The 15,947-nt window shown below is 50.4% G+C and overlaps 1 protein-coding gene across 13 annotated transcripts in view; it reads left to right on the top strand.

Annotated features, from left to right (window-relative positions):
• JADE2 (jade family PHD finger 2) overlaps positions 1 to 15,947 on the top strand; it is a 146,376-nt gene that overhangs the window by 66,097 nt on the left and 64,332 nt on the right. For all 13 annotated transcript variants that reach the window (XM_082324307.1, XM_082324311.1, XM_082324312.1 and 10 more), the window contains 2 exons: positions 3,062 to 3,119; positions 6,158 to 6,243. In XM_082324307.1, coding sequence (XP_082180433.1) covers positions 3,062 to 3,119; positions 6,158 to 6,243 — 144 coding nt within the window. The remainder of the gene's footprint in view (positions 1 to 3,061; positions 3,120 to 6,157; positions 6,244 to 15,947) is intronic.

Genomic DNA, 15,947 nt, shown 5'->3' with positions numbered 1-15,947 from the left:
ACCTAACGGTGACCTTTTCAAAGTATTACAAATTTTTTTGGTATTTGTTTATGACTTTAATAATGATGCCATGCGGGGAATGGGTCAGTTAAAGGTGAAATTAGCTTCTAATGTAAGCAAAGGATTAATTTTGGAGCAAAGACTGTATTTTGTGGAGACTTTAAATTGCTCAGTAGTACACCAAGTGAATTTGCTCCTGAGAGCTTGTCAGGGCCGGAGCTGTGGGCGATGGGTCCCCCTCGCTGGGTGCGGGGGGGGGGGGTGTCGGGCCCAGCCACCTTCAGACTTTATAACTGTGCTCCAGATGGGGAAATGGCCCAATTACCCTTCTTCTACGGTAAATTCCTCTGTTAAGTACCATGTGGTTTACTACTGTTTGGCTGCTCTGGAAGATGAGTCCCTCAGAAAACAGCATCCTCTTAGCACTGCCTGGAAGTTACCCATTTTCTGAAAAGGTCTGGTTGAACCCTGTGGTTTTGGCCTCAAATCTTCCTTCCTTCAGGCACACAGTCCCTTGTGGGCTGTCGTGTGCCGTCCTCTGCCCAGGCAGTGGTTGCCTTTCAGTGCTGCTGGGTTCAGAGATGTCCATACTTTGCTCAAGCCAGAATTTCATTCAGAGCAATTGAGATGCAGTGTGGTTCAGGGGATGCTGTCTTGGATCCTGCCAAACAGTGGCAAAGTGAGTTACTGAAGCTGAGCCGCTGTTTTACCTGCAATGTGAACCACTTCTGTATATGAATATAAATTCATACTGTTATATAGTAAGCGTGTGAAAGTGTGTTGTGTAGGTAGGCTTGGACAGGAGCGGGATGCAGGGACCAACTTCAGTTAAAGGGATGATCAGTGCATCTTCTCCCATATTTATCAGAGCCAAAACCAATCCCAGCATCCTGACACCTGTGTCATTAATCATCTACCTTTTCCCCTCCCTTGGAAGGAGAGCGATGTCAATGACACTGTCTTGCTGTAAAGGCAAAGATGGGAAACACTGGAAATCTCCCTGGCTATAAGTAGCATTCCTTTGCTTGAGCTCAGGTGTTTCTTTTCCCCAAAGACTTTGGCTTATTTAATCTCTGTGACTAGGAACTCCAGAATCAATAAAAGCATAGCTCCAGCTTTGTGCTCCAAAAGCCTGCTTGCCGCTTCAGACCAGTAGGAACCAGTTTACAAGGTTCAGGCAGGATTTCCACTAAAAGTAAGTAAACTGCAGTTAGAGCTGCCTTCAATATCATTTTCCCCAAGCAAAATCTAATGGCTACTTGGAACAGCGCTGGTTTAATAACATCTGTTTCCCCTTGAATCACTGGGGGAAAGTATTGATATTGCCGTATTCTCGAGGAACATTTTTAATCATGTTTTGACAGGGCAATGCCTCACCACTACACTGATAGTTAAAATGTTTATGGTACTTTGTAGTACTATCCCTTATAATGGTGTGATAAAACATAGCGCATATATTGTAAAATACAAGCATTGCAAGGGTTTTATATGCTTATGTGGAACTTTTCATGTTGTTCAAGGGGAAATGGCATGCTCTAGCCTGCTATCCAGTCTGTGTGCTGCTAGTACGTGCTGTGACTGAACCATACAAAACCAGTGTTTTATTATCATTCCCACTTATCGTTTGCGGAAGCAGTAGTGTGTATGCCATGTTAACAACCTTGGGTTCTTACAAAATATCTCAGAAAGTACTAGGAAGATTTCCACTAGGTTAAAATTGTTTTCTGTGGTGTATTTTGGTTCACAGCTTGTTGGATAGTTGTCTGGTCCATATGGGTAGCCCTTTCCATCCAGAGCTCCCCAAGCCCTGTATTGGGGGCCACATTGATCAGCTACCAGCCACATTGGTACACTGGGGTCTTCAAAAGTTCAAATCTCTCTTTCCTCTCTCTTTCCTCTCTCTTTCCTCTCTCTTTCCTCTCTCTTTCCTCTCTCTTTCCTCTCTCTTTCCTCTCTCTTTCCTCTCTCTTTCCTCTCTCTTTCCTCTCTCTTTCCTCTCTCTTTCCTCTCTCTTTCCTCTCTCTTTCCTCTCTCTTTCCTCTCTCTTTCCTCTCTCTTTCCTCTCTCTTTCCTCTCCTTTTTCAGCCCCTACTGGTACAGGTACTTGACTTTCAGCTCCGAGTGCTCGGTTCCTGAGGACTGAGTTCAGGAGAACCTGCTGATTTCAAGCAGTTCTGTGACTTATTCATAGTCACAAAGCAAATCAGTAGCCGAGCTTGAAAAGGGTGTCCTGTCCTCCTAATCGATGCGGTGGTACCCACTGCCATGGTTTTGTCTCTGAGAGGATGGAGAAGTCACAGCAGCTGTGCAGAAGCCGCTTGCTCACCTGCCGGGAGCTGCGGTGCCGGCGGTGCTGGCGGGGGGCTGCGTGGCTGTGCCGGAGCAGGCAGAGCAGCTCTGGGTGATGGGAAGCGTGCTTCAGGCTTGGCTAGCGCGCGCTGGCTGTGTGACAGATACGTCAGAAGTCTTAAAAGAAGTAGATACCGCCTGAGTGGGAAGATGAGTCAGAGGGTAAAACCCCGGTCTCATTGTACACAGGGGTCCTCTTCAGCTCCGTGATGCTTGGACTTCCCCCTGCAGACATACTGAGAGTGCACATAGTTTCCATTCTTCTATCTGTGCACTTCTCAAATTTGCAGCCCAGACGGGTAGTTAATGGGATGGCTTTTGTCCCGTCCAACAGCACCGCGGTCCGTGGTGGGGCATCCTCCAGTGGTGGGGCATCCTCCAGTGGCAATGCTCTTGCAGAGGGAGGGACATTTGGTTGTGAATCCTCCATGGGCAAATTGCTATGCAAAGCTGAGTGATCGAAGTGTACTCGCTGCATCTCCTAGGAGCGGGGAAAGCTGGTAGAGAGACACTGGCACCCTTAAAGTTTAAAAAAAACACTATGAGGATTGTTTTCTTCCTTTTTTAAGCCCCTGGGTAGTTGTCTGTCGTGAGGGTAAGTACTGGCTGGTGCTGGGATAACCGGTGCGCAGATATTCAGAGATAACAGTGATTTGGTGCTGAGATGAGTTTCCTGGGCATTAAGTGTAATGTTCAATTTCTTTTGTTACAGATGGAAGAAAAACGACGCAAGTACTCGATCAGCAGTGATAACTCAGACACCACTGACAGTAAGACCTTTAATTCAAGGCTTTGAATGAGATAACTAAGGGATTCACCTCCAGCAGGGAAAACGCTTGAATAATTACTTTGCGAAGAGTGGAGGAAACTGCATTTACTGGGAAGTCTCTGCACAATGTATTGTGTGCTGGGCTGGTTTTGTCAGAAATGCAGCAACAAGCTGATATCAATTTAAATGCCCTGGCTGTGGCTCCTCTAACTGATGAGAGTGTCTCCCTCATGCGAGGAGTCTGGGCCAGGGAGAGCTGCTGATTGCATGTCTGCTGATGAAGCAAACAGCCTTTGTAGACAAGCTGCCCTTTCCTGTGAGCTGCAGCCTGAGACCGGTTAGCTCTTGACTGAGTTGTACTGGGGGAAAGGGAAGTTTTTACTGGAGTCAGGGTAAAACCAGAGCCACCTTGTTCCCCTCTTGCAAGCTGAAGAGTGATGTGGGAAAAGGGATAAGGCTCGAGCCAGCAAAGCTTGCAAGCCCACGCTTGCTTTTCAACATCTACCTCACTTCATCCTCATTGAGGAAAGCACAGAAGCATGTGCTCAACAATAAACATGTGCAAATGTGCTGAATTTTGGCTATAAATAGAGCGCTTTCCTCTCCCACTTATTCCAGGGTTTCACCCACTGCAGACATACCGCAGTGCCTTAGTGTTCAGTACCCTCAAGGCACTAGTCTAATCCCTTGTCTGGGCTCCGGAGTTTCCTACTAGTTGCTCTTGGTTTCTTACGAATGTCACAGTAATTTCATCTGGGCCGTGTTGGGAATTTGCTCTCCACACTTTACAGGATCTGGCTGCTGGATATCCGAGAACGAAAGGGACTTTGCTAAAGACACTAAACTTCTGGGCCTTTTCCTAACAGGATGATGGGGAGATTACAGGGGGTTATGGAGAGGCTGATCTTGCTGGGTTTGGCTGCTGTTCCCACAGCTTTAGCCAAAAAAATTGTCAGCGTGACCAGAGTTTGCACCACTACAGCCGACGGGAACCTGCTGTTCGGCTGCCGGAGGGGACCCCTGTCCTGCCGGAGCCCTGGGAGGGTCTGGGGGCTGAGCTGTGCCTGTGGAAGGTGTTTCAGGCTCTGTCAGCACCACTCACTTCTCATAAAATAAAACATCTCTATCGCAGAAAGGGGTTTGTTTTGGAAGCCGTGCTCCAAACTTCCCGTCCCCTAATCCCCAGATGTTCAAAGGCTTACCAAGCCGAGCCATGCTAGCTGGCTTCTCTGCCTTTCGGGGGTAAGGCATCTTTAATCACAGTATTAAACAACATGGCCTTATCTCTATTGGGCTTGGGTATTTATGCTGCAGGTGATATCTAAGCTGTTGACAAATGCTCTCCTGCATTATAATTGTAAACAAAGTGATGACCTTCTATTTTATGCCTCCGCCAGGAAAGGATGGTAGTGGCATGTTATCTAAGCCTACATAGTTGTAGCACCACATTGTAGCTTGAGAAGAGGGGGCAAGGTGGAAATTAGTGACTCGATCTCTCAGTATAAACTGTGGATCTGCTGCTGCAATGCTTTGGGCAATGCGCCGGGTAAAGCGGCATTTCCCAGCGGCTGCAGCGTAGGGACTTCTACTGTGGGCTTTGCCTACGCAGTCCTGTTACGTACTGAAATGATAAAAAAAATGCATTTATGTGGAGCCCACTTTAATGACATCTAGCCTGACGCTGCAGTCAGAAAAACAGCTGTCCTTTGGGAACGACTGATGCCATCAGATCTGGTCTTCATTTTATGAAGTACAAGAAAGTGGGTTTATTGAGTAAAGAGTGCAAGGTAAACTAGTGTTCCTTCCCCTGCGAGCAAAAACAGGCATGTGAGATTCATCTGGGCTCATGAGGGACTAAATTGCCTGTGCTGGTGGAGGGAGGGACATTTCCCACCACGCTGGTACCGCACCGGCGACAGCCCTGGTCCCTTGTGCCAGCTCAGCTCCCAGCCCAGAGCCCCTCCTGAAGTCCTCGCATGCACGGATCCGTCGTGCTTGGCATTTGCTTATGTGCCCAGCGTTGTTTCCTCCTGTTCAGCCATGCAAGGATAAAATCAGCGGCCCAGGATAAAATCAGCATAAATAGGCTTATCGATAGCTAATGTGTTGCACCCCCACCAAAACATTTTTATATAGTGGAATCTGAAGGGATCCTGCTGTACAGAAGACCCGACCATTGTTGTCATCATAAAAAGATTCCAGTAATTAGTTTATTGTTTATTATTACCAGATATATACAGCTTTTTTTTTTTTTTTAAGTGATAGTAACATCTATGGGTTGGAAATAGAGATTAATAACATAATGGTCCCAGCACATTTCAGGCTTTAGCTGCCCTTTCCTTGTGGAGGTGGTAGTGGTGGTGATGATAACTGCTCCAGTCAGGATGATGAGAGTCCATTCATAATACTCCTGGAGTAAAGTAATCCCAAATGCCAAAGGAAATATTCTCTTACTACCGAGAAGTGGAAAGTGCATTTGCTCGGTGTGTCCTCTTGTGTGGTTCTCACTAGATGCTGAACTGCACACAGGCGTGGAAATTCTTAGTCCTGGCACAGGCAGAGGAGTTTCACCCAATTTGGTCAATATTTTTGACCATGGGGTCTGAAGTCCTTGAGCAGTTCAGATGCTTGTCTTTAAGCATCCTTGTTAGAAGAATTTTAGTCTTATTTCCTTAATTCCTGATCTCAATAGATTCCTGATTCCAGGAATGAGCCCTGGCTCATTCCCTCTTAGCAGCCGTTCTTGCTCATGACTTTGGGTTTCTCATTTCTGATGTCTGCATTTGAAAACAGTGTTTTTAAATTTCAGAGGCCTCTGTTTCATCATCTGTAGTGGCAGGAAAGTGATGTTACTCTATTTTGGTGAAGTATCCTGGGATGTGCACAAAAATAATGCCATATCAAGGTATTGTTGCCTCTTAGCCTTGAGTCAAAGTGTTGGTTGGGGCTGTAGTAGTGGGCAGGGGGGGGCTAGTGACAAAGATACAGAAAAAACTTTGTCTCTTTTCCAGGTAACCTGTCTCTGTTGCCTTATTGCAGGTCACACGACATCCGCCTCCAGATGCTCCAAAATTCCGAATACCAAATCCACCTGGTCACGGCAGAAGGAGAAGAAGCCTTCTGAGGTATGTGGGCTTTTAGGCTTTTGCCAAAGAAGAGTTTTTCCCCCGGGGCTGTGCTTGCCCAGATGTGGTGGCAGCCAGCATGCCCATGGCTCGCTGTGGGTGGTGGGTGCCAGGATAGGGCATCCTCCAAGAAGCCAGAGCCCCCGCTGCAGAGGCACCGCTCCCACCAGCAGTGCCAGCCTCAGCCTTGCGCTCAGCTCTGCTGGGAGGGAGCAGGCAGAGGTACCCAGCAGGCATCTCTGATGAAGGGTGGTGGGTCCCTGTGCTCGCTCTGTTGGGGTCCTTGTGCCCACTCCATCCCTGGTGATGCAAGTGGGGGGAGGTGGAGTGTGGTGGGGTTGGGAGGTCCTGCAGTATCGGGGTGGCTGCCTGCTGAAGTTCCCCGGTTTGGGTGCCTGCCTGGATGCCCTTTCATTAATGGCCCGGGTCATAGCACCGATGCCAGGGGAAGGTGGCTCGGTGGTGTGGAGGCTCCTCCCCGTGAATAAGTGGGAGGTACAGAGAGCCGTGAAATGAGAGACGGCACAGCTGAGTTGGAGGTCATGTTGCGTTGGTTTCCTCCTGTCACGGGGCTCAAGGGCATTAAGCTGAGGCCATTGGTGTCTGACCTTGTTGCAGGGTTTTCCCTCCTTCCTAGCTGGTGTGGGCAGCGCTGCGCACCCCAGAGGGCATTGCTCAGGTTGCCCCTGCCAGCTCTGCGGTGCAGGGTCTGGGACCGGGTCGGGAGGAGCTGTGTTTCCCGAGGACCGTGCTGGAGGGCCCAACGCTGTGCCCTCTTTTCTCTCATGTGCCTCGGATACATTTCCACTGGACATGGAAACTATACCAGGCATGAGCTGCTGTTGTAGCAACTGCAGTGTTTAGCGGTGGTCATCTTCGTTTCAAGAGCAACGTGAGCAAAGCCAGAGGGACATTGTTCTCACATTCCCTTTCCTCTGGACCTGGGTCTGGAGTCAAACAGAGCTAAGTTTAGAAGCAGGTGGATGGCTAATGCCTGCTCATGGGTGGCAAACTCCTTCCCAAGCCCCCACATCCCATCTCTTGTGGGGCTGTGGCCCGGTAAGCACAAACCTCTCTAACATCCTCCCTTTGCATCAGCCTGAATAGAGATTTTGAGGTTTTCCTGTGGTCACTGCCTGAATTACAGCTGCATTTAGTTCTTATCACTCTGACAGATTTACATTGATGTGTCTAACGTGTTGGCAGTGGATGGAGACTTAAAAAGTCCGTATTGTTTGTGCCTTGGGTAAAGAGAGGGGCTGAAAAGCTGTTATTACCAGCTGAGGTAATTGGAAGCACTCCAGAGAGCGAAGAACCAGGGGTGCAGATGTCACTGGCTGCTGACAAGGCTGTCGGAAAGTTGCGCATTAGGGCTGGTAATGTCATTTTTTGATTATAGATGTGTCTCTCGAAACGGGTGAGGGGGTGTATTCTGTGAGCTGAATCCCCCATTGAAAACGTGAAGCATTTAGGGCATCTCCTCTTCTGTTGCTGTGGGCACTGTTACCCCAGCTCTGAAATGACTGCCCATCCCTGTGCCCGATGTGTCCGTAAAGGCATTGGGCTAGCCGTGTAGGTGCCTTCAGGAGGCCCGCGGAGATGCCCAGCGTTAGACCTGGTTAGATGTGCGAGGATGTGACTCATGCGTCACCAACAGTGCCACACGTGCCACCCTGCTGCTGCCCAGTAACATCCTTCCCCAAAAGAGCCTGCATTGGGTGATCTCTTTCTGCATCACTGGTACACACATGCTTTTGTCTGTAATATGAATTAGCTTTATCAGCCAGCTAGGAGTTTACCTGGCTGCTAATGAAGTTACTGGATATAAGTCCAAGACTCCCAAGTGAAAATGCTTCTGCACTTTATGAAGGATGGTCAGACCTGGATCCAAGTTTTGCTGCTCTACAACAGCTGGAGTGAAAACTAGATCTTAGTCTGCGGCACCCGGGGAGACGTCAGATGTGGGGCCTGCGGAGGCCAGGCTCATCCCTTTGCTTCATGCTCCGTTATGCCCAGAGGACGGTTCTCAGTGAAATGTAGCTCTGGAACAAATAAAGTGAAGCAAAAGCTTAACAGTGCCCAGCTTAGCAACAGTTGGGACAGAAAGTGAACCCCGGTGGCATATCTGAACTGAAACTCCAGGGGAATTTGGGGAGGCGATGTGTAATTACTCAAGTTGGAGTTGGGCCAGGATGCTCAAGCTGACAAACCATCTTTTACAAAAGCATGGTGGGAACCAGAGCAGATGGGAGCGGTCCAGATCTCGGCTTTACTTCCCTTACCCTGCGTCTCCCTGGCAGCTGCTGGCATCCAGGTCTGCTTGAATTCAGCTCCGGGTGAAACCCAGGGTCAGGAGAATGTGTCCCTGGGGCTGGACATAGGATTGCCCTGCGTGGCAGATCCAAGACTTGTAGCGGTGCGTGGTAATGGTTCGGAGGTCACTCCAGTGAGTGCTGGTTTATGGATTTCCTCTACGACAGCATCTTCCAAACTTATCCATGAGCGACCCAACTTCTGCTCTTACTGTGAGCACCAGTGAACCTGTCTGGCCCATGTGTGGGATCCACTGCCTGTCATCTGTGAAACACTGCAGGGTTTGGCACATCCTGGGGGATTTCTTGCAGGAACCCTGGAGGATTTCGTGTGCAGACTGGGATGGGCATCGTGTCCCGCTGGAGCAAGTACCGAGAAGTGTAAAACACAAACCACGCCACTGTCAAACTACTTCACATGAAATAGTGAAGTACCTTTTTCTTTGCTATCCCACTTAGGATGGAAACCACAGGAGGGTAACAGGGAGAGCACGATGAGTGTATTATCAGATGTTGAAGCCCCCTGGGCAGTCTGCCCCACACATTTTGGGGCTGGACAAGCCTTTTCAAACAGTAACTCGAACTCCAGGTTTACACACGGCTTGTAGCTATATCAGGAGCTGAGCTGCTCTCCAGGTGCAGAGTCGGGGCACGTCCCGAGGGGAGGCGATGCTGCAGGACGGGCTGGGGGAGCGGGGGGTTGTGTGCCCGGGGAACCGCTGAGAACTCCTGCCCCTCTCAAAGTTGTGTCCCCGTTTCTCTGCGAGCTGCGGTCCGCATTCCCCCGACAACCCGAGCAGGAGATAAAAAAATCAAAAGCATGAGTGTTACGTAGTTATTAGCCAGGTCAGGGGGTGATGTTTATTATGAAAGACTCTGTGAGAAGGGATTAACTATACACATTAAATACCACCCGATACAAGGCATCTGGAAAAACAAGCTTCTTAACATGGAAAAGTACTGAGCTGTTTGTAAACATCCGTGAAGGGGGCCATTGCCAGGGTGGGTGATTATATTTATCTGTGTCTGTCATGGGGCTCTGCCCGGGCTCTTTCCTGATGTGTCCCAGGCACCAGGCCTCGGTCTCGGCTGCCCCCCTTGCAGAGGTGACAGTCGTCCTCCCCTGCCCCACGCCCGGCCAGCAGAGACCTCGGGGCAGAGCCCCGGTGCGGTGCGATGCCGATGGTGCCCCAGGCATGGGCATGGCTCTCCTGCCCTGCCTTTGCCTGTAGGCAGAGGATGGACTTGGGCAGCTGCCAGCAGCTTCTTGCATCTGCACTGATAGCAGTCTACCAATCTGATCATTTTAATTAATCTCATTAGAGCTCGTTTGTCTCTGAACCTGGCCTCAAATGGAGCGTGGTGGCCGGTACCCATCCCCAGGTGCTGCCGGCTGAGGAGCCCTGCGAGGAGATGCTGGTAGTGCTCCCTGCCCCAGGAGCTGGAGGGAGGGGGGTGCTTGCTCAGGTCCTCCCTGTCTTGGATGCTGAATCTGCAGCAGGGAGTAAGATGTGCCTGAAGTATGGATTTCTGCTTCTCTTAGTGGCGCATTAGTGCAATCCTGCCCCTGGCTATAGGGCTGCTGGGGATATGAGCGCAAGCCTCACTGGTTAGACTGCAGCCATCAAGCCCTCTCTCCTGTTTCTGACAGGGAACAGTTGTCAGCGTCTAAGGAGAGCGTATAAGAACAAGGCAAGTGTGTAATGATAGTTGCCAGTTCTATCTGCCAGCTCCCAGCCATCAGTGGCCTGGGGACTCCCTCAGATGCTGCCTTAGTCACTGCCTTAGCCAATGTGTTAGTCATTAGCTCCTGAACTATTTGGGATCCAAAACACTACCCTGCAATGAGTTGCACTGCCAGAATATATTGTGTGTGGGGGGGAAAACCCCTGCTCTTTTGTGCAAGCCACCTGCCTGACCCCTCCAGCCGTCCCTTTTCTAAGCTGAAGAGCCCTGCGCAGTCTCAGGTCTGCTCTGCGGGTGCTGCTCATCTCGCCGGACATCCTCATCGCCTTCTCCTTCGGCCCGGACCTTCTGGCGGCGAGGGGACCGCAGCTGCAGGCAGGGTTCAAGATGAAGGGGAAACCACAGATTTATACAATTTACATTATTTTCTGCTTGCCTTGTTTAGATATTACTTCCGTGTTTTGAAAGATGTCTTTTTATATCTCTTTACAAGGATTTAACACTTTTAACAAACATCCTCATTGCTGCCCTTCTAAAAAGTAATTCTTAGTGCATCAGATCTTGTTTTTTCCCTGCAGTAGGTATATAATGGCCCAGTGCAATGTGAATTTAGTCCCTGGGCTCTCCATGCTTGAAGAAGGGCTTTTACGAATATGGCCAAGCAAGACTGGACATGCTTTTACTGGGCTGGATGAGGAGAAAATCCGTCTCTGTTGAAAGGTTTGACTGCAGTGGCTTTGTCACTTTTCCCAAGCCATCGTGGGGATAACAGATTAATACCATTGTCTTCTGAATGCTGAGAAGGGCCGGACAAAAATGCTTCTTGTTCCTATTTTAAATTCTGTTGTTCATTGAATCTTTAACATTCAGCATTTCGAGAGGAAGCAAGACTAGATGAAAAGATAGCCGGCTGGCTCCCAAATGAACATGAGAGTAAGTATTTTGTTCCCCACAGGCAGATAGTATCGCTGCTTACAAACACACACCAGGCATTGCCGTGTTTCGGAGCCTTGCTACCAAATATCGCCGCTCGTCTCATTGTGGAAAGGGCTGGAAAAATGTGATACAGCAGCAGGGCAATAGGGCTGGGGGGCGGGAGGGGAGCGGGGCTGGGCAGCCGAGGGCTGCACCCGCGGAGGTGCCGGCTGAAGCTGATACGAAGACAGTTTGTACAACCAAAAACTATTCCCAGGGCTCCCATTGTTCCCGTTGTTTTCTCTTTCTCTAAAAATCCTTGTGACTCATGAGCTACAACAAACAATTTTATGCTTGAGAGGGTGAAGGGCTAATAGAGCTGGCTGGAAATGAGGGAGCCCTGCAAGTGAGGCAGCTGGAGACTCCCCTGGTCTGGGTGTGGACGGAGGAAGGGGGTTATGGCGGGGGGGTGTACATGCGACACGGCTGCCAGGACAGCAGTCAGGGGGGAGAAAAAGAGTGTTGAACCAAAACCTAAAGAAAACCTCTTATCTTGGTGTCAAAAAGCACTCCCACGTCCCTCGTGCGGTGACCCGCTGCTGCTCGTCCTTCAAAGCGATGCTCAGAGTGCCACGCTGCCTGCGCTCGCTACAGAGAGGTCGTCAGTGCGAGATCCTGCATCGCTGCGGCAGATGCGAGGGTGTCGGGGGAGGATTGCAGATTTGTTGGGTTATAGGAGGGAACAGAGTCAAATGGGAGACTTCAGATGCAGGCTGTGGCCAGTCCCTTCCCACCTCTCCTGTCCACCCTCTCCCTAGCAGGCTCATTGCGCTTTCCAGCAATAAAACGATGGGTTTCATTTCTCTTATGTTTCATACCAGTGCCTTGCAGTGTGAAGTGCTTTGGAAAGGTTGTTTTTTTTTTGCTAAAACTTTTCAGGGATACAGATGTTTCTGGATATAAACAAAATTGCATTCCATCCCAGGTCTGGGAGCAGGGATGGAGCTTGTTCCTCTGCCCCAAGAGCAAGGTCTAAAAGCCCCAAGGTCAGCTGGGTGCAGATGCAGGAGAAAATGTGTGGCTGGCTCAGAAGACCTCGTGCGCGGGGACCTGGCCTGCTGGAGCCCATCTGTGTTTGGCTGAGCTGCCTGGTCCCTTTGGAGCCGGTTTTCACCCGTGCTGGTTTGCAGCAGGCGCCTGAAGCCGGCAGCCCCGGCTGCGTACCTGTGTTGGCTGATGCCGAGGCCGTGCCGGGTGTGATCATCCGCGCTGGATCCTGCATGGCAGTCCCTGGGCTGGCTGCTGTTCTAAAAGCTAATTAAAACCAGCGCTAGATGAGTGTTTCTTTTCGTTTCGTTTCAAAGCCCAAAACAGATACAGCTTTTTGGCTCTTGCCCAGAGGCTGGTTTCATATGAGCAGACAGTTGTTACCGTGGGATCTGAATGTGGTGTTTTCAGGTCGGTATTTGGGGCTAAGGGGATAATTGGCAGGCTCAGACCTATGGTGCAGTCACTTGAAAAGCCGAGTCCTTGACAGAGCACGTAAAGTGGGAGCTGAATGGTGGTGAGATTGCCGAGCCACTTTATTAGAGGGGTTTCTGAGTGAGTCAAAGAACCTGGAAATCGATACGAGGGTTGCACAGAAAGGTGGTGGAGAGGCTCGGAGAAGGGCTGGTTGGCCATGGAGAGATGGAGGAGGAGGAGGAGGAATGCTGCTGCAAAGCAGCACAGCCTGGGAGTCCTTTGCTAAGGGTTCCTGATGCATCGCAGCGTGCCAGCGCAGCGAGGCACTGTGTGCCATGGCATCTCCTCCCAGGGGTAGGTGTTTCTCTCTGAGGTTGTCCAAGTGTTGGACAAATTGATGCTGGTCCATGCGAGAGCTCCTGGAGATGCCCTGCAGCCGTCTCAGGGGTGCAGGGAACGGCTGCACGCTGCATCTGGCGGGTGAAGCAGCAGATCCTCTGCGAGGTGGAACGGCCGATGCACGAGGTGCCTGTGGCTGAAGGAGGAGCTGAATCCAGCCCCTGCCTTGCAGGTCTCTGCCATAGCCGCAGGAGCATTCTTCCCATGCCAGGCTGGAGCGGAGTGAAGCCTTAGGATGTGAAAATCGGAAGATGTGTTATATTTAATTAGCTTGGGGGGATTTTTTTTTTTTGAGAGAGATAAAATCGATACAGCTTTTACTTCACAACAGCAAATTGCAGAAATAACAAAAACTGTCAATGTATCGTTGGGGAATGCAATGGCTTTGGTGTCCCAGTGACTTCTCATGTTCTGGACCACCAGGACTGGCAGCCACCCCAGCACCTCAAACTGGTGGGCTGAAAGGATGGGGAAGTAGTAGAGATGGGTAATACAGGCTTGCCTGGCCGGTGAGATGTGAGTGCCAAGGGTAACTTAAAGGCTTGCAGACTGTGGAAATGGAGCCGACCCAGAGCGGTTGGATCCGCAGGACCAGGCTGTGGCTGGCGGTGGTGGTGAGACAGGAGGGGTGAGCTTGAGTCTGTGACTGCCCGGTAGTTCTTCGGTCCAGGAAGCAATAATTGCCTAGAGGTTGCTTCCTACACCAAAAGATCTGGACAGGACTGTATGTGTGATCAGATAGCTTCTCTGCACGGCTGGTGGGACAGCTGGCACAGCAGGACCTCTGTGTTGGTGGCCTGAGCTGCTGGGGGGAGGTCGGTGTCCTCCTTGGGCTGCTCTGGTAGGGCCTGGTCCATGACGTGAGGTCGGTGTGATCACACTGGGAATTAACCTGCCACCTCGTGTATGAATGATGTGGACGTGATTAGGGAAAGCCAGCTGGGAAGCCGAGACGTGAGGCCGATGGGCTGCTTTGGGAATGGCAGTGGCAGAGGAGGTGAAGGAAGCTGCTGCATCAGTTGCTGCTTTCATACAGTACTTGACGGTTTGCTGCTACTGCCTCGTTGGGTACACTTGTGCTGAGGAGTGGTATCTTCAGGAGTATTTTTACCAATTCTTACTCTTTGTCCATCACTGTAATATCCACAGACACCTGCATTTTGCATGCTGTAATCCGTTGCTCTGTGGGCAGTGTGGGAAGGCGGTGGTGGGTGCCGTGGGACCCGTGGTGGGGTGCAGGCATGGTCCTGCCGCGGGTGCCGGGGCTGGCGAGGGGGAGCGAGAGGTGCAGCCCCTGGCAGGAGACGTCGGATTTGCCTCCCTGCTGCAGCTCCCATGGGAATGTTGGACACTTCCTTTAGTTTTTCCTTTTCCTTGCCGTGCCCTGCTGTGAAACACTTCTCATTGCTCACCCATGCAGCTGTGGGATCAGTGGGGACTGAGAGGGAGGTTTTCTTCATTTTTTCATCTCCTGCCTGGGCTCTGAGGCTGCATGAGCATGCTGACCCTGGCTCCTGTTCTCTCTTTCTTGGAAATACAAAGGCAAAAATGTCTTGGGATTTTGCAATTTCATGTTCTTTTTCCCCATCTTTAAAGCTGACACATGGGTGAGGCTCGCCCTGGGTATCGGTGCGATGCATCTCCGAGCATCGCTGAAACCAGCCTGAGGTTCCTGAGCAAGCAGAGGTAATAAAGTGCACATCTTGGTTTGGCCTTCCCCATCACCAGCAGATCAATAGGCAATAAACTGGATACCGCTGCTGGGCTGGAAGGCAAGGACAGAGCCTGGCGGTGGTGGCGGGAGCAGGGAGCGGGGCAGCCTGGCCTCGGAGACAATTTGTCAGCTCCTGCGGATGGGGAGAAACAGTAAACACTCCTATTGAGGGAAAATTGCTTGTTTTCTGGTACCCAACTTCCTCTTCACCACCAGGTCCTCGGTTCATCAGTGCCCAATTTATCCTTTATTTGGTTTTCATAAATAATTCAGAGGAGTTTGAGTAGAATAATTGAGTCTTTTCCCAACCCTAATCCCAGACAATTCAAAACAAAAAGACATTTAGATTACAATTTGAGCGTATTAGCTGTTGGGAGATTTCCAGACAACTGATCTGCTTTCCTTTACAATTTCTGTGCCGTTCTATCATTTCTAAAGTGTTCTGCTTTGATAGTTAATAATTTGAGCATTTCCAGTTCTTCATGAAAAGACAGAGGCATCACTGTGATAAAGTGCGGGCGTGTGTGCTGCTGTTGGATGGGTGAGCTTATCTGTTTTCCAAGAAGGACTAAATAAATGAAGTAGTGAGATTGCAAATCCAGCCTGCCATGTGCCTTATCATCTTCAGGGAAATAGATACAATCGTGCTTATTTGGCTTAAAATTAAAACTAAGCTTCTACGCCGATGTGAGCTGAAAAGCCAGAAGGGATGAATTTGGGGAAGACTTAATGCAGGAAAACACAAGCCTGGGATCCACACCATGCAGAGGGGAGAAATTACACCAAGGGCTGATCCCATTGCTGTGTTTTCCAACGCAGAGGCTGCAAGGTACACGTGGTGGTTTGCCGGAGGGTTTTGCATCTGCTGAGGATGTTGCAAAGCATGGGTGAGGCTGGTCTTGCTGGTTCAGAGCAGTGGTGAGCAGCGTGGGATGCATGGCTAGCTGCCCGTGGGATGCTGCTGGGGTGCCTTGACCACCAAAGCCATGACCCCAGCAAACAGCTGAGAGCACTAAAGAAATTATCTAATAGCTATAAGCAAAGCAAAATGTGGTTGGTTTCTGACACGAGGATCGGATGGAGCCGTTTTCTTTCCTGCCCGTGGATGGGGGGGGACCAGGGCTCCCCAACCACGCTGCTGACTCCTCCCTGGGCTGGTTGCACATGTGGGGCATGTCGGTGCAGACTCCTCCGTCTCCCTCTTCATCGGCAGG

The sequence above is a fragment of the Platalea leucorodia genome (genome assembly GCF_965183815.1).
Source record: "Platalea leucorodia genome assembly, chromosome: 11".
In the NCBI taxonomy this organism is placed as follows: Eukaryota; Metazoa; Chordata; class Aves; order Pelecaniformes; family Threskiornithidae; genus Platalea; species Platalea leucorodia.
The sequence above is the reverse complement of the archived record's forward strand: the minus strand, read 5'-3'. Positions and strand labels throughout refer to the sequence as shown.